This window comes from Leptinotarsa decemlineata, unplaced genomic scaffold (genome assembly GCF_025532065.1).
Source record: "Leptinotarsa decemlineata unplaced genomic scaffold, Ldec_3_MD MMD2_tig00026299_RagTag_RagTag, whole genome shotgun sequence".
In the NCBI taxonomy this organism is placed as follows: domain Eukaryota; kingdom Metazoa; phylum Arthropoda; class Insecta; order Coleoptera; family Chrysomelidae; genus Leptinotarsa; species Leptinotarsa decemlineata.
Genome location: NW_027412676.1, coordinates 12527642 through 12540383, shown reverse-complemented (window position 1 = coordinate 12540383; position 12742 = coordinate 12527642). Strand labels below are relative to the sequence as shown.

At 35.3% G+C, this 12742-nt stretch overlaps 1 protein-coding gene across 1 annotated transcript in view; it reads left to right on the top strand.

Moving 5' to 3' along the window:
* Nucleotides 1-12742, top strand: part of LOC111514591 (uncharacterized) — a 192333-nt gene that overhangs the window by 73682 nt on the left and 105909 nt on the right. Inside the window, exon 2 of the mRNA XM_074180612.1 lies at nt 6208-6413. Coding sequence (XP_074036713.1) covers nt 6228-6413 — 186 coding nt within the window. The 5' untranslated portion in view covers nt 6208-6227. The remainder of the gene's footprint in view (nt 1-6207; nt 6414-12742) is intronic.

The following is a 12742-nucleotide window of genomic DNA, read 5'->3' as shown; positions in this document are numbered from 1 at the left end:
TGAAAAAGGATATGCTGCAGTGTCATATTTTCGAATGAAAGACTCCAGTGATCAGATTAAAACGTTTTTGGTAATGGCTAGATCAAGAGTCACTTCCTTGAAACCCATGACAGTACCTAGAATTGAACTTCAAGCAGCTCTTCTTGGATCGAGATTGGCTAAAACTATCGAAAATGGCCACAGCATAAAAATAGATAAAAAATTATTTTGGATTGATTCTAAAATAGTTTTAAGTTGGATTAAGTTGCACCCAAGGAGTTATAAGACTTTTGTTGCCAACAGAATTGGAGAAATTTCTAATAATACAAATCCTGATGAATGGCATTGGCTACCGACAAAGTTCAATGTAGCAGATGAAGCGACCAGGGGTGTCTGGAACATTGATAACTTTCAGAATTGGTTTGAAGGTCCTCAGTTCTTGACTTCAGAAGAGATTAAATGGCCTCATGCTGAAGAAAAGATAGAAGATGGTACAGAAGTAGAAAAAAAGAAGAATTTTGTTTTTGTATTCAACAAGAGATATGAAGAAATTATCAATTTTTCAAGATTTTCGAATTATTTACGACTTGTCAGATCAGTCGCTTGGGTGATAAGATTCATTCATCTCATGAAGAAGAAAATTGGTCTACCAACTCCTCAGATTTTCACAGAGCTAACGGTTGAAGAATTTGAAAAGGCTAAACTTGAAATTATTAGGCAATCACAAATGAGTTGTTTCTTCGAAGATATTGAGAGACTCAATCGTATGAAGAATCCTAGAAAACAAAGTCGTCTTCGAAATTTGAATTTATTTATCGGCCAAGACAATATTTTGAGACTAAGCGGACGATTGGATGAAGCACAACACCTAGATATCAATATGAGACAGCCAATTGTTCTGAATTCAAGAAACTGGATGACCAAGTTGTTGATAAGACATTATCATAAACTGAATTATCAGGGAAGAGAACAAATCATAAACCATTTGAGGGAAAGATTTTGGATAATCAACGTTAGATCAGCAGTTAAAGCTTGTATATCATCCTGCAGTATATGTAAGAAGAAAAACGCCAGGGTTGAAACTCAGCAGATGGGACTAATTCCCGACTTTAGGACAGTACAACAATGCAGGCCATTCATGATTACAGGCATGGATTATTTTGGCCCAATGACAGTAACAATTGGTAGAAGGAAGGAAAAGAGGTACGGGGTTATCTTCACCTGTATGTCAACGAGGGCAATTCATTTAGAATTGGCTTCTTCCCTTACTACAGATTCTGCCATCATGTCAATTCGTAGATTCATTTGTAGAAGAGGTAATCCATCAGAAATACACTCTGAGAATGGATCAAACCTCTGCGGAGCTGAAAAAGAAATGAAACAAGCCATCAAAGAACTAGATTCAAACCGAATTCAACAGTTTTGCTGCATTCGTCATATAAAATGGTTTAAGAATCCACCGGCAGCAAGTCATATGGGAGGAATATGGAAAAGAATGATTAAATCTGTTAAAAGTGCCCTAAAAGTAATTCTTACCCAACAGAGCCCAAAAGAAGAGATTTTGCGTACTCTTATAGTTGAAATTGAGTATACAGAGAACAGCCATCCCTTAACTTATGTGTCTTCTGATCATCAAGATGTGGAAGCTTTGACACCCAATCACTTCCTTATTGGGAAGTCCAATGAAGTGAATCCACTAGGTATTTCTGCTGATACAAATTCACATCTTAGAAAACAATGGCGAGTGGCACAAAGATATGCGGACCTTTTCTGGAAACGGTGGATACGAGAATATGTACCCTCGCTGATAAAGAGAAGCAAGTGGCAGTTCAATAGTAGCGATGTTGCAGAAGGAGACATCGTCATTATTGCGGATGATAGTTTTCCCAGAAACTCATGGCCAAGAGGAAAAGTTACGCGAATTTTTCCTGGTCCCAATGGCAGAGTACGGGTAGTCGAAGTGACTACAGCAACAGGAGTTTATCGTCGTCCTATCACAAAAATCATTTTGTTGAAGCCAAAGCAGTAATTTGCGAGCCCCGGAGGATGTTGTGAATTAATTTCACATCTAGTATTGTCTAGTATTGAAGTTGAGATTATTTATTTGTTTTATATAGTTACCATTATTATTTTGTTTTTGATTAAAAAGCAGAAAAGTCAAATAGAATCTTATTTTGCCGAAAATAAGTAGTTTGCCCAAACAACCGTTCCTCTTTTCTTCATAGATCAACCTTGCTTAATGGGATGAGTTAAGCAGAAATAACAGTCGTCTGTATGATTGGTAGGCTCACGCCAAACCATAGGTACTGCAAAAGCCATTGCCCGGTTTTTATTTTTCAGCCACTCTCGCAATATGACGGAACAAGAATTACAACATATATGAGGAGCCCATGATTTATCTTGGTCCCCAACTTTCACACCAAAATAATGTTCATAGGCTGTCTTAACGATAGGTGTCATTTCACGTTTCTGAGCCTTAAATGTTATTTCACCACATATATAGCAAAAGCTATCGACAGAATTCACACACTTTCGAGGCATTTCAGATCAGCACTTAAATTAATTTATAAATCAACTTCACACGATAATTTCAATAGCAACCACGTGCGTACAATTGACAAACTCACATAGGTTATGTTTACTACTTAAGAACAGCTGATGAGAGGGGTGTTATGTAAACAAACATGTGTACCAACTGTTGGTGATGAAATATTTCATTTGTTGAAAACTCAATATACATATATATAATATAATGATACTATATCTTGAAAACAAGAGCTAATATATAATTTTTATGGTCACTTTCGGTTTTAACACGTGGAAATACATTAAAATCATCTAATTTCAACCCCGAAACAAAAACTTTGTTGTGTTGTGTTATCATTCATTTAAAGTAGAACTCATGTGAATGATATCTGATTTCTATTCCACAACGAATGTTTGAAATACAAACTGAGTAGAGAAATGAATCTTCTGTATAATTCAGTGTCCATATTGAACTATTTGTTTCGAAAGAATTTTTTCCTTCGTGTAATTCAATGTTTATATGAAAGTAGCTGTTTCAGGAGGACTTTCTTTCAGTTTGTGTCTGAAAGTTACTTCTTTGCATGATATACACATCCATGTATAGAGTTACTTATTTTAAAATTGATTACTTCCTTCCTTTCCTTGGAAGATTTCCTCATCCTTGTTTGTTGTATCAAGATGGAGTAGTAGAAAGCCAAAAACTTTATTTTCCAAAAATGTCATTGTTCATTTCTCAAACATACCTACCTTTTGTAATTTTTCATACTTGTAATCCATGGGGAAGCCTCTTTCTCAAAATATCATGAATCACACAGTCAAATGGCCTAGTGATATCACAAAATTGATAAATATAGTGAAAAAGTGTTGTTGTCTTTTATTGCTGAAAACATAAAAAAGTCAATCCATCGTCACTATAGTCATATTATTCGACATTGTAGTCGACTAATGGACTGAAAAATCCCAGACTTAAGGAAAAAACGCGGTTTTCTGTTCAAAATTGGCCTCATTCATCAAGAGCCACACAATCATTTCAACCCGCTCTAACATTTCAATACCACTTTTGTACAACGATTCATCTTTTGCCTCAAAATAGCCCTCAGTTTCAGCCCAGCAATAACCCCTTCATTCGAGCGAAATTTCTTACCAGTGAGCATTTTTTGAGGTCTGTGAACAGCCAGTAGTCGCTGGGAGCCAAATCTGATGAATACGGTGGATGTAGGAATAATTCAAAGTTCAGTTCATGTACTTTTCCTACTGTTTTGATAGACTTTTGACACGATGTGTTGTCTTGATGGAACACATTTTTTTCTTTATCATATGCGGTCATTTCTTTGCAATTTTTGCCTTCCAACGCTTCAATTGAGCTATATAATATTCACAGTTGACGGTTATTTTTCTTCTCAAGATAAACGATAAATATTATACCACGCATATCCCAAAATAATGAGGTCATAACTTTTTCAGCCGATTATTGTGCTGTCTGGCGCTTTGGACGAGGTTCACCAGTTGCTCTCCACTCAGATGATGATCAATTTGATTCAGAAGTGAAGTGATGAATCCATGTTCCATCTATTGTCATATATCGATGCGGAAATTTCGGTTAGTTATGTTTATACATGGTCAAACACTGCTCAGAATCATCAAGACGTTCTTGGTTTTGATCAATAGTGAGCTCGCGTGGCACCGACTTTGAACAGAGCTTTCTCATAATAAAATGCTCATGCAATATAAAGCCAACAGGTTTTCTTCGATATCTTCACAATGTCAACTAACTCACAGAACTTTACCCATATCACATACTGATGGGCGTGTCCGAACTCGGTGACAGAATTGTGTTCAGTGTCGAAAACAAAATCACGTTAATTTTTAGCTAGCTTCAACAGAAATGCTTCTATTTCTACTCTTTCATGGTTTCGAACCATGCAGAGAAGAGAATACGGTCTCCTGATGGCTTAACAGACGTCATCTAGTACTATCATGTTAGATACATTCCAAAGTAGAAAGTTCATGACTTTATTGTTGTCGGCGGCAAAATTATAACCTTGGTTCTTCCGATTTGGGGTGCAAACTCCTATGGAGATGCATAACTCCTGGGATCTCCACATCGGCTTGATAGGGCTCCTCTTGAACCAAATTTACTACTCCAACGGTGTAGAGTAGAGCAAGATCAGAACAGCAAGCAATTTTTTAGCAGCAACATTGTCCTTCCCCGATTATCAGATCTGTCGGCGTTGGAGCTGATACTTGTCGTGAAGACAGTTCTCCATTAAATATTACATTGTTTCAAAAAATTTGTCCGTTTTAGTGTCATGTATTTTTGCATCCCCATATCGCAATATATATTCATTCTACTGATAAAGAATGTTGTACTTTATGTATTGATTCTGTATTTGGTGGCAATGAACGCACTGTTCGACGTTGCTTTGCCAAATTTCGTTTTGGAGATTTTAGCCTGAAAGATGAGCCCAGAAGTAAACCTACAGTAATCCAAGACGAGGATTTGAAGATCCTGGTGAAGACTGACCCAGAACTGGGCGTTAGCTCCCATGCGGTTTTTGATCGTTTAAAACGAACTGGGAATATCCAATATTTTGAAAAGTGGGTGCCCCACGATTTGAATGATGGAGAAATGGTCACGTTTCGAGGTCTGTTCTTCTGGATGCGTCATCATAGTGCTGTACTTCTAACTCATCAGAAGTGCTGCTCTATGGTTGACCAGCTGCGTCACTAAACTCTTAGAAATGCTTCTGATCAGTCAGTTGAAATTGCTGCTAACTGACATAGCGTGAAACGGGCTCTCACAAGATCTCTTTATCAGCATCTGAAAACGGCCCTAATAGTATGTGTAACTAGGTTTAGGTGAATATTCGTTTTGAGGGCACCCGGCGATTTTGAAAAAAATTTTGAGTGTACTGTTTTTTGATGCGTAGATTACGAATCCGAAAGAAAAAGCGGCGCTCTCCCTTATTTAAAAAGTTACGGCCCTTCAGAGTTCAGAAAAGGGCAACTTTTCAGCCTTCTTTTTCACAAGATAACTATTTAAAACACAAACATTTATTCACTAGGCCACCTTTACACCTTATTTCTCCTTAATGTACACTTTTCAATTCAACAATCAACATTTTTCTTATGAAAAACTCGATTTAAAAAAAATGCTAGCATCAGTCGTACCAACTATGTCATTAACCTCAAAAACGTAAAGTACAGAGGTATATAACCAAAAAGCAGCTCCGTACATTTTTTAACATTGTTGCCCTTTTCTGAACTTTGAAGGGCCGTAACTTTGTGAATAAGGAAGAGCGCCGCTTTTTTCTTTCGGATTCGTAATTCACGCATCAAAATACGTAAGTACACTTGAAAATTTTTTCAAAATCGCCGGGTGCCCTCAAAACGAATATTTACCTAGGTTTATAATAGTAGTGTTCCCATCACCGCTGCCAAATAGAAAACCGATAAGCGTTTTTGACTTCTTTTCATAACATAATATCACAGTGAATTAACAGCGCTACGAACGCATGGAATGAACTCACTGGAGATTACAGTAGAAAGTCGGCTATGAAATCACAAAGTTACGGAAAAATATGAAACATGAGTTTCCAAAAAATCGTCGGTTCATATTTCCTTATGAAAACAGACTATGGACCAATAATAATTCTTTGCTAGTATATTGATGGCAAATTTAAAGATATTTTTTCATTCCAGAAGTAAGTGCTCTTACCAATATGCACATCAGAGTCCCAGAAGCCGTCAGAATAGGAGAGACAGTGACGTTAGTGTGTGACTACGATTTGGAATCCGCAGCTCTGTATACAATAAAGTGGTACCGAAACGACGAAGAGTTCTACAGGTTTGTGCCCAAGGAATCACCGCCGTCCCAGACGTTCGATGTACCGAATATCAACGTAGATGTGAGTGAATTTCAATATTATTCTTCATTTATGATAAAGGATACGTAGAGGAATGAAAGAAACTGAAGTGAGCACTGTATTGTTTTATGAAAACTGAATGAAAGTCCTCTAAGCTCTCTGAAAGCTATACCTGGGCCGAAATGATGATTAGTTTTTGATCCAAAATATTGTACCTAATTCATATTTGTTCTGTTAACAATATTATGGAGTGCATCTGTGTGTTTTAGTAGATCTTTGTAACGAAAGATTATATAATTGTAAGTTACAGAATAATCTCAAGCGGATTTTTTATATATTTCGGAAACGAGGATGATTATTTCATTAGGATGAAATTTCATTATTATGTTTGCTGGCTGAGGGATTCTTTTGATTGGACACTGTTCAAATATATTCTCATGCATTTTTTTGTCAGTGAATTCAGTCAAATTTTGACTGAAAATCAATCACAATTTGAAAAGGCCCAGAATCCTTAGGTTTGATACACATATTGTCACCAATAAATGTAGTTAATTATTATTGTTTTTTTTTCATTTTGGATGTCAAGCATGACATCATTTCTGTATTACAGTCTGTAGCCTGAATTTCAGCTTGTTCGTATTTTTTGATGAATCAGGATTTACATGTCGAAGGTTGTTTCATTCAAAAAAATGTTCAATGGATGATATAATGACTATACCCACTTTAAAAGTACACCTTGATGAAAATTATGCAAAGTTAGGAGTTAGTAATAATTCTGTTCATGTCCTGAGGAGGCCACGTCAGTTAGTGAAACGCTTGTCGCAGTTTTGGTGCTTTGAAGCAGGACTTGATCAAGATTCATTCTTCACTGGAAGTTTGTCGTCTGCACTGGAGACTATTATGCGAATCATTCTGTGATTGTTCCGTACCGAAAAGTGAATAAAGATCCATTGGACAAGGTATTTTTCTAGTTTTTATGACCAGACATACTTGTTGATTTTTTTGATGATTTGGTTGAGAGAGAAATTCGAATGTTACATCTAAATCGTGAAGACGTTAGCGTTAGATAAGAAGTAAGTGGGTCAATTCGACCCTCCACTGCAATGGTTTATTGTGCCTCCCACCTATTCAAACTCGACAAATAAATTTAGCTTCTCAACGAAGCCGATTACTTGCTTTGATGAGTGATCCTTTAGGTTCACAGCGAGGCAGGCACAAAGTATATATGATCTGCTGTTTCATCATTCTCCAAACTGACGCGACACACACTGTCTTTCGACAGTCCAAGTCTCTGCATATGATGATTCAGGCGACAATGACCTGTGTGGGGAGGTCTTTTAGACATCGTAGTTTGTCTCTACTGTAGTTCAACAAATGTTTGGTTTAAAGCTTTGAAGGGTGAATGAACGCTTTGGAGTGAGCCAATCCTGGAAGATTCCACCAGAAGTCCATGAATCTTCTTGCCATCCAGGTGTTCAATGTTTCTTTGGCATAGCCTAAAGTGATGCCAATGACAGGTTCTGGTTTGATGAAGCTACTTGCAGCAATTTAGTGACGTTACTCGGTAGGGGCCAAGAACATTCAATGCCGCTTGACTGTCCAAGAATATTTTATTGAAATATGTATGAGGTTGGATTCGTGAAGACTCAGCCAAGGCATGAAAACGTCATGGTCATTCGTAAAAATGAAAATATTTATGGATATTATTACCAGTAAAATGATATCGAGAATACGTTATGAGCATATGATGAAATATCAAATGACAGAATTCAACTTTATGTCTATCGTAAGCAGCCCTTACTCTTATATCCAATCAATAAACGGTACACTCACTTCGATTTCGGTAACTATATTTAGACGGAAGTGATGAATTTCACTAGTTCGGACTTCCATTGTCTACTATATAAAATGATTTGAAATCCCCGAAACAACTAAAAAAGTCGAATTAAAAATGAATAGCTGAAAATAACAATTATATTGAGCAAACAAATCTGAAATGAAATGATAGTCAAATAAAACACAAGTAAAAATAGAACAAAGAATAAATAAAAATAAAGAAATGAAGAAGAAAGTAAAACTAAAAAGTTGAGAGATTCCAAGTCACGTTAGTTCACGTCGTTTCGATTGTTAGTATCTACAATCGTCTTCAGGTGATGACTGGACTGATTCCTCCGAGAGATGACTATTTATAGGTCGTTCGAGTACTTTCACTTATCCCCGCTTTCCATTTTCCGCTTCACTGGTTCCGTAGGAGATGACTATTTGGTGGGAGTTGGCCATTTTTTGCTTGATGATGGGTTTCCATATGCTGCGTATTTCTACGTTGGCTTGACTGAATACGTTGTTGAACAACATGTATGCGGCTTCCTTGAATTTTCTCCTAAACCAATGTTCCTCTCTGTGTAAGATCTCAGCTTGGGACCACTCGATGTTTTGTTGATGGGTCCAAACATGATCTGATATTCCTGAAATACGTATTGGGCATGGAAAACAGACTAGTCAAAATAGTTCATCCCTCACATTCTAAATCTTGATAATCATTCACAGACAAAAAAAAATTATAATAACAACGTCACCTTTGACTCAATTTTTCAAGTTATTTCTGTTCTATTTCAAATCCGTCAACCATCTGTCGCCTCCCTATGAACAAAAACTTTCGAAAGTTGGAACAAGCTGAGGATTAATGAAGTTCTATCTTTTAACGTGCATTTCTTAGCTTATTTCAATGATGTCTTCAAACAAGAATCTAATATGAAAATTGAATGAAGAAATGATGAAAGGAACAGTGACAGAAATGGAAATAATAGGAACACCCTGCAACAAAATATATATCGGTGAAACTAGTTAGACTTTGAAATCGAGAAAAGTTGATCAGAACATGTTATTGATGAAGATCATAACATGAACTTTGAAGAGACAAAAATATTGCACACGGAAGAAAATTTGACAAAAAGACAATTTTTTTGCAGCATAATCTATTGCTATATTTCTTATCACTGTAACAGTTATAAAATTCTTAACAGTAATATTATATCACAAAATTCATATATATCTACATTTTTCGTTAATCAGTGTCATCATTCAAAATCAAGTTTTTACTTTATCACTTTCGTCGTATTGAATCATTTTACCAAAAAGTTAAAAAAAAAATTTCAACATAACCAAGAGTTTTCATACTGTAGATTCAATAAAGAATACAACTTTCTCTTTTCATAATAATTTTCCGCACCAGTTTGGCGTGTTGTCCGTGTAGTATATCCTATCCAATAAATTGAACATATCCATTCCCAAAGTGCTCAAATATATCAAATATATCACTGACAGCGAAACATTTAACACAACCCACCCTCTTGTCTGTAGATACTAACTGCAACATTAACATTTCCAGCCTGGGGAAATTCGTGTTGACTTTGCAAATTGCTGGAAGTTCTTCGAGCTATCATCATTTCGGTATCACTATAATAGAGGTATCGGGTTAATACGGTGAAGGTGTAATTATGCTGTTTCGCGAAACAAGAGTTTAGCAATAATAATTGAACAAATAATAAACATACTGCTGGATAATTGATAATGTTCAAATGAGCGAGAATCTGGAATGCTCGAGGTGAGGCCATTGTTTTCATTGGAAAACGTTCCATTGTACAGGGTAGTAATTTTGTCTATAACCATTTTGTTTGTCAATATATTTTTGTCAGATCAAAACATTATGCTCAAACTGAAAATTCTTTGAAAAATATTTGGGAGTTTTCCAAATTGTCTCATCTTCCAATGTTTGAGTGAAATTGGTAGATTGAATGTTTCAAATTGTCTCATCTTCCAATGTTTGAGTGAAATTGGTAGATTGAATGTTCCAAATTGTCTCATCTTCCAATGTTTGAGTGAAATTGGTAGATTGAATGTTTCAAATTGTCTCATCTTCCAATGTTTGAGTGAAATTGGTAGATTGAATGTTCCAAATTGTCTCATCTTCCAATGTTTGAGTGAAATTGGTACATTGAATGTGCAGTCAGCGAAATGTCGAATGTCAGATGTTTGATGAATCGTCATTCAGTATTTTGAAATAGGAAGATGAATAAATGAAGGTATTTGCTTGATCTCTGCTGAAGGAAGATCATATTACCTATCATTCAATATACGAATTCAAAGCACGAAATAACTCATAGCACATGAAAACAACCCAAAGTAGGAAAGACAAAATTCATGACTAAAACCATGATTAACGAAAATAAAGATGCTCCAAATGAGAGTCGCCTTCTCTGTAGATTCAACTACATGCACACAACTAGATAATATCCTAACTTCATCAATGAAATATGAACAAACATTTTTCTACAGGTGAGAGTATGCATAATTATGAATTTAATTTCTTGATGAAAGACTCTCCAATGATAGAAGAGAGGCAAAATCACTTGAAAATAATTTTCATGGGAATGGAAATTACTATTCCTTCTAGTGATATCACTAGAATCAGATGTCCCGGGTAGAAAAAATAATGTCGCCATTGAGTAGCTATGACGTCACAAATATAGCGGTTCGAAATAAGATACCTTGTCAAGTATCCCAATGATAATAATAATAATATTGGTTCCCAATATAATGTGTTCAAATGTTTCGGAAGTGGAATTTATACTGAATAAATAACCTTGTGAAACATCACTTCAGATGGTTTTCTATTACTTCAAGTTTCATGAGAAATAATGTATATGTTACGGTAAATGTACACTCTTGGGAAATGTACACTTTTACCGTAAAATGTGTACATTTTCCACAAAGTTAGGTATATGTGAACTGAATATAATGTATATGTACATTTCCCGACATTTCCCGGCCTTCACGTTTTGGTAAATATATACTCTTACCTTCATGTTTTATAATTTTCTCCTAGTTTTTCAGGACTAATACGATGAGAATCAAACAAATAATAAAAATAACACACTTTTCTTTATTATAACAGTTAAATTGTTTAAAACTATGAAAGAACATAAAGAAATTTCATAATGAAAAAAAGTTTCATTTATTTGAGCAAGAATTGCTATTGTGGCACTTAAAATTAAGTAATATTTCAGCATTTTTTTGAGGAACATGTACCTTTATATATGCATCTTTCAAAACCTTGTCCATTAGTAAAGGACTGAATTCCTATAATTTCTCTTACATCTTCGTATGATATAAACTTTTGTTCGCAAATGGCGAATTCATTCCTAGAATAATATAGTTTTGGAACTCCCTGTTCAGTTTCCAATTTATATAATTTTTTTTCGTCATCTCTAGACAAAATAACGCAAATCAACTTTTTTGGATTCGTTTTACCACGATCAACGTCTGGAATGGAAACTTTAACATTGTCACCAATCACTGCAACAGGAAATTTTTCTTTCGAAAGATTACACATTTTGATAGCTTGATTTGATTTGATGTTTTCAAACCCAATTTCATTCTTGTTCCGAATGAAGCTACGTAGGGAGTTTGCTTTGTACCCTCATGAAAAGCTCTATTTTTCATCAGATGAACATATTTTGAACCTTGTGAGCACTAGGTTGTTTGGTAAGTGATAATCCAGGTTGTAAGCATATTTTGAACATCTTGATTCGCTAGCTCTATCGAGCCCCTAGCTTTGGGAATGGCGAGGCTTCCCGTGTATTATTTCCATACCATCCCACATATTTGTTAATTCTTGGATAATTTTATTTGCAAACTCTCTACCATTATCACACTGGAGAATAGATGAGGCTCCCAAAAGAGTGAAAATGTCCATAAGTTGTTTTACTACTTCTGACGCAGTTTTTGTTTTTAGTGGACGCAGTACAACAAATTTGGTTGAATGATCTTGACAATTGAAAATAAATTTAAATTCATTATCTGGTTGTGTCTGTAAATTTATAAGATCCACTTGACACCTAGAATTCATTTCACTTGTCAAAATTGGTTTTATCACAATTCCTTTTTTCTTGCCCTTTAACTTTTTTGACATGCTTCACATAAAGATAAATACAACATAACTGCTTCAGTAGTAATGTTGTTGTATTTGTTATTAATTTCTTTCACTAATCTGTTTAGGCCACCATGGCCTGTTGCCAGTTGAGTATCGTGTATAATTCCATAAGTTTCTTCAATTGTTGCAAAATATTTTATGCTACCACCTTCTTTGAATGGACTTATTAATTTGTTTTCCTTCCCCAACACTAGTATATCGTATATCGTACCTTTTTAGCTGGCGGTAATCTGCATCACTTTTATTCTTTTCTTTTAACTTTGCTGCCTTTACTTCAAATATTATTTAAATGAATATTATTTTATTTTTTGTGATACAATCTATTCTAGTTGATTTTCAAACTTCTCTTTTTGTTCCATTGTTTTTCAAAAATTCCAAC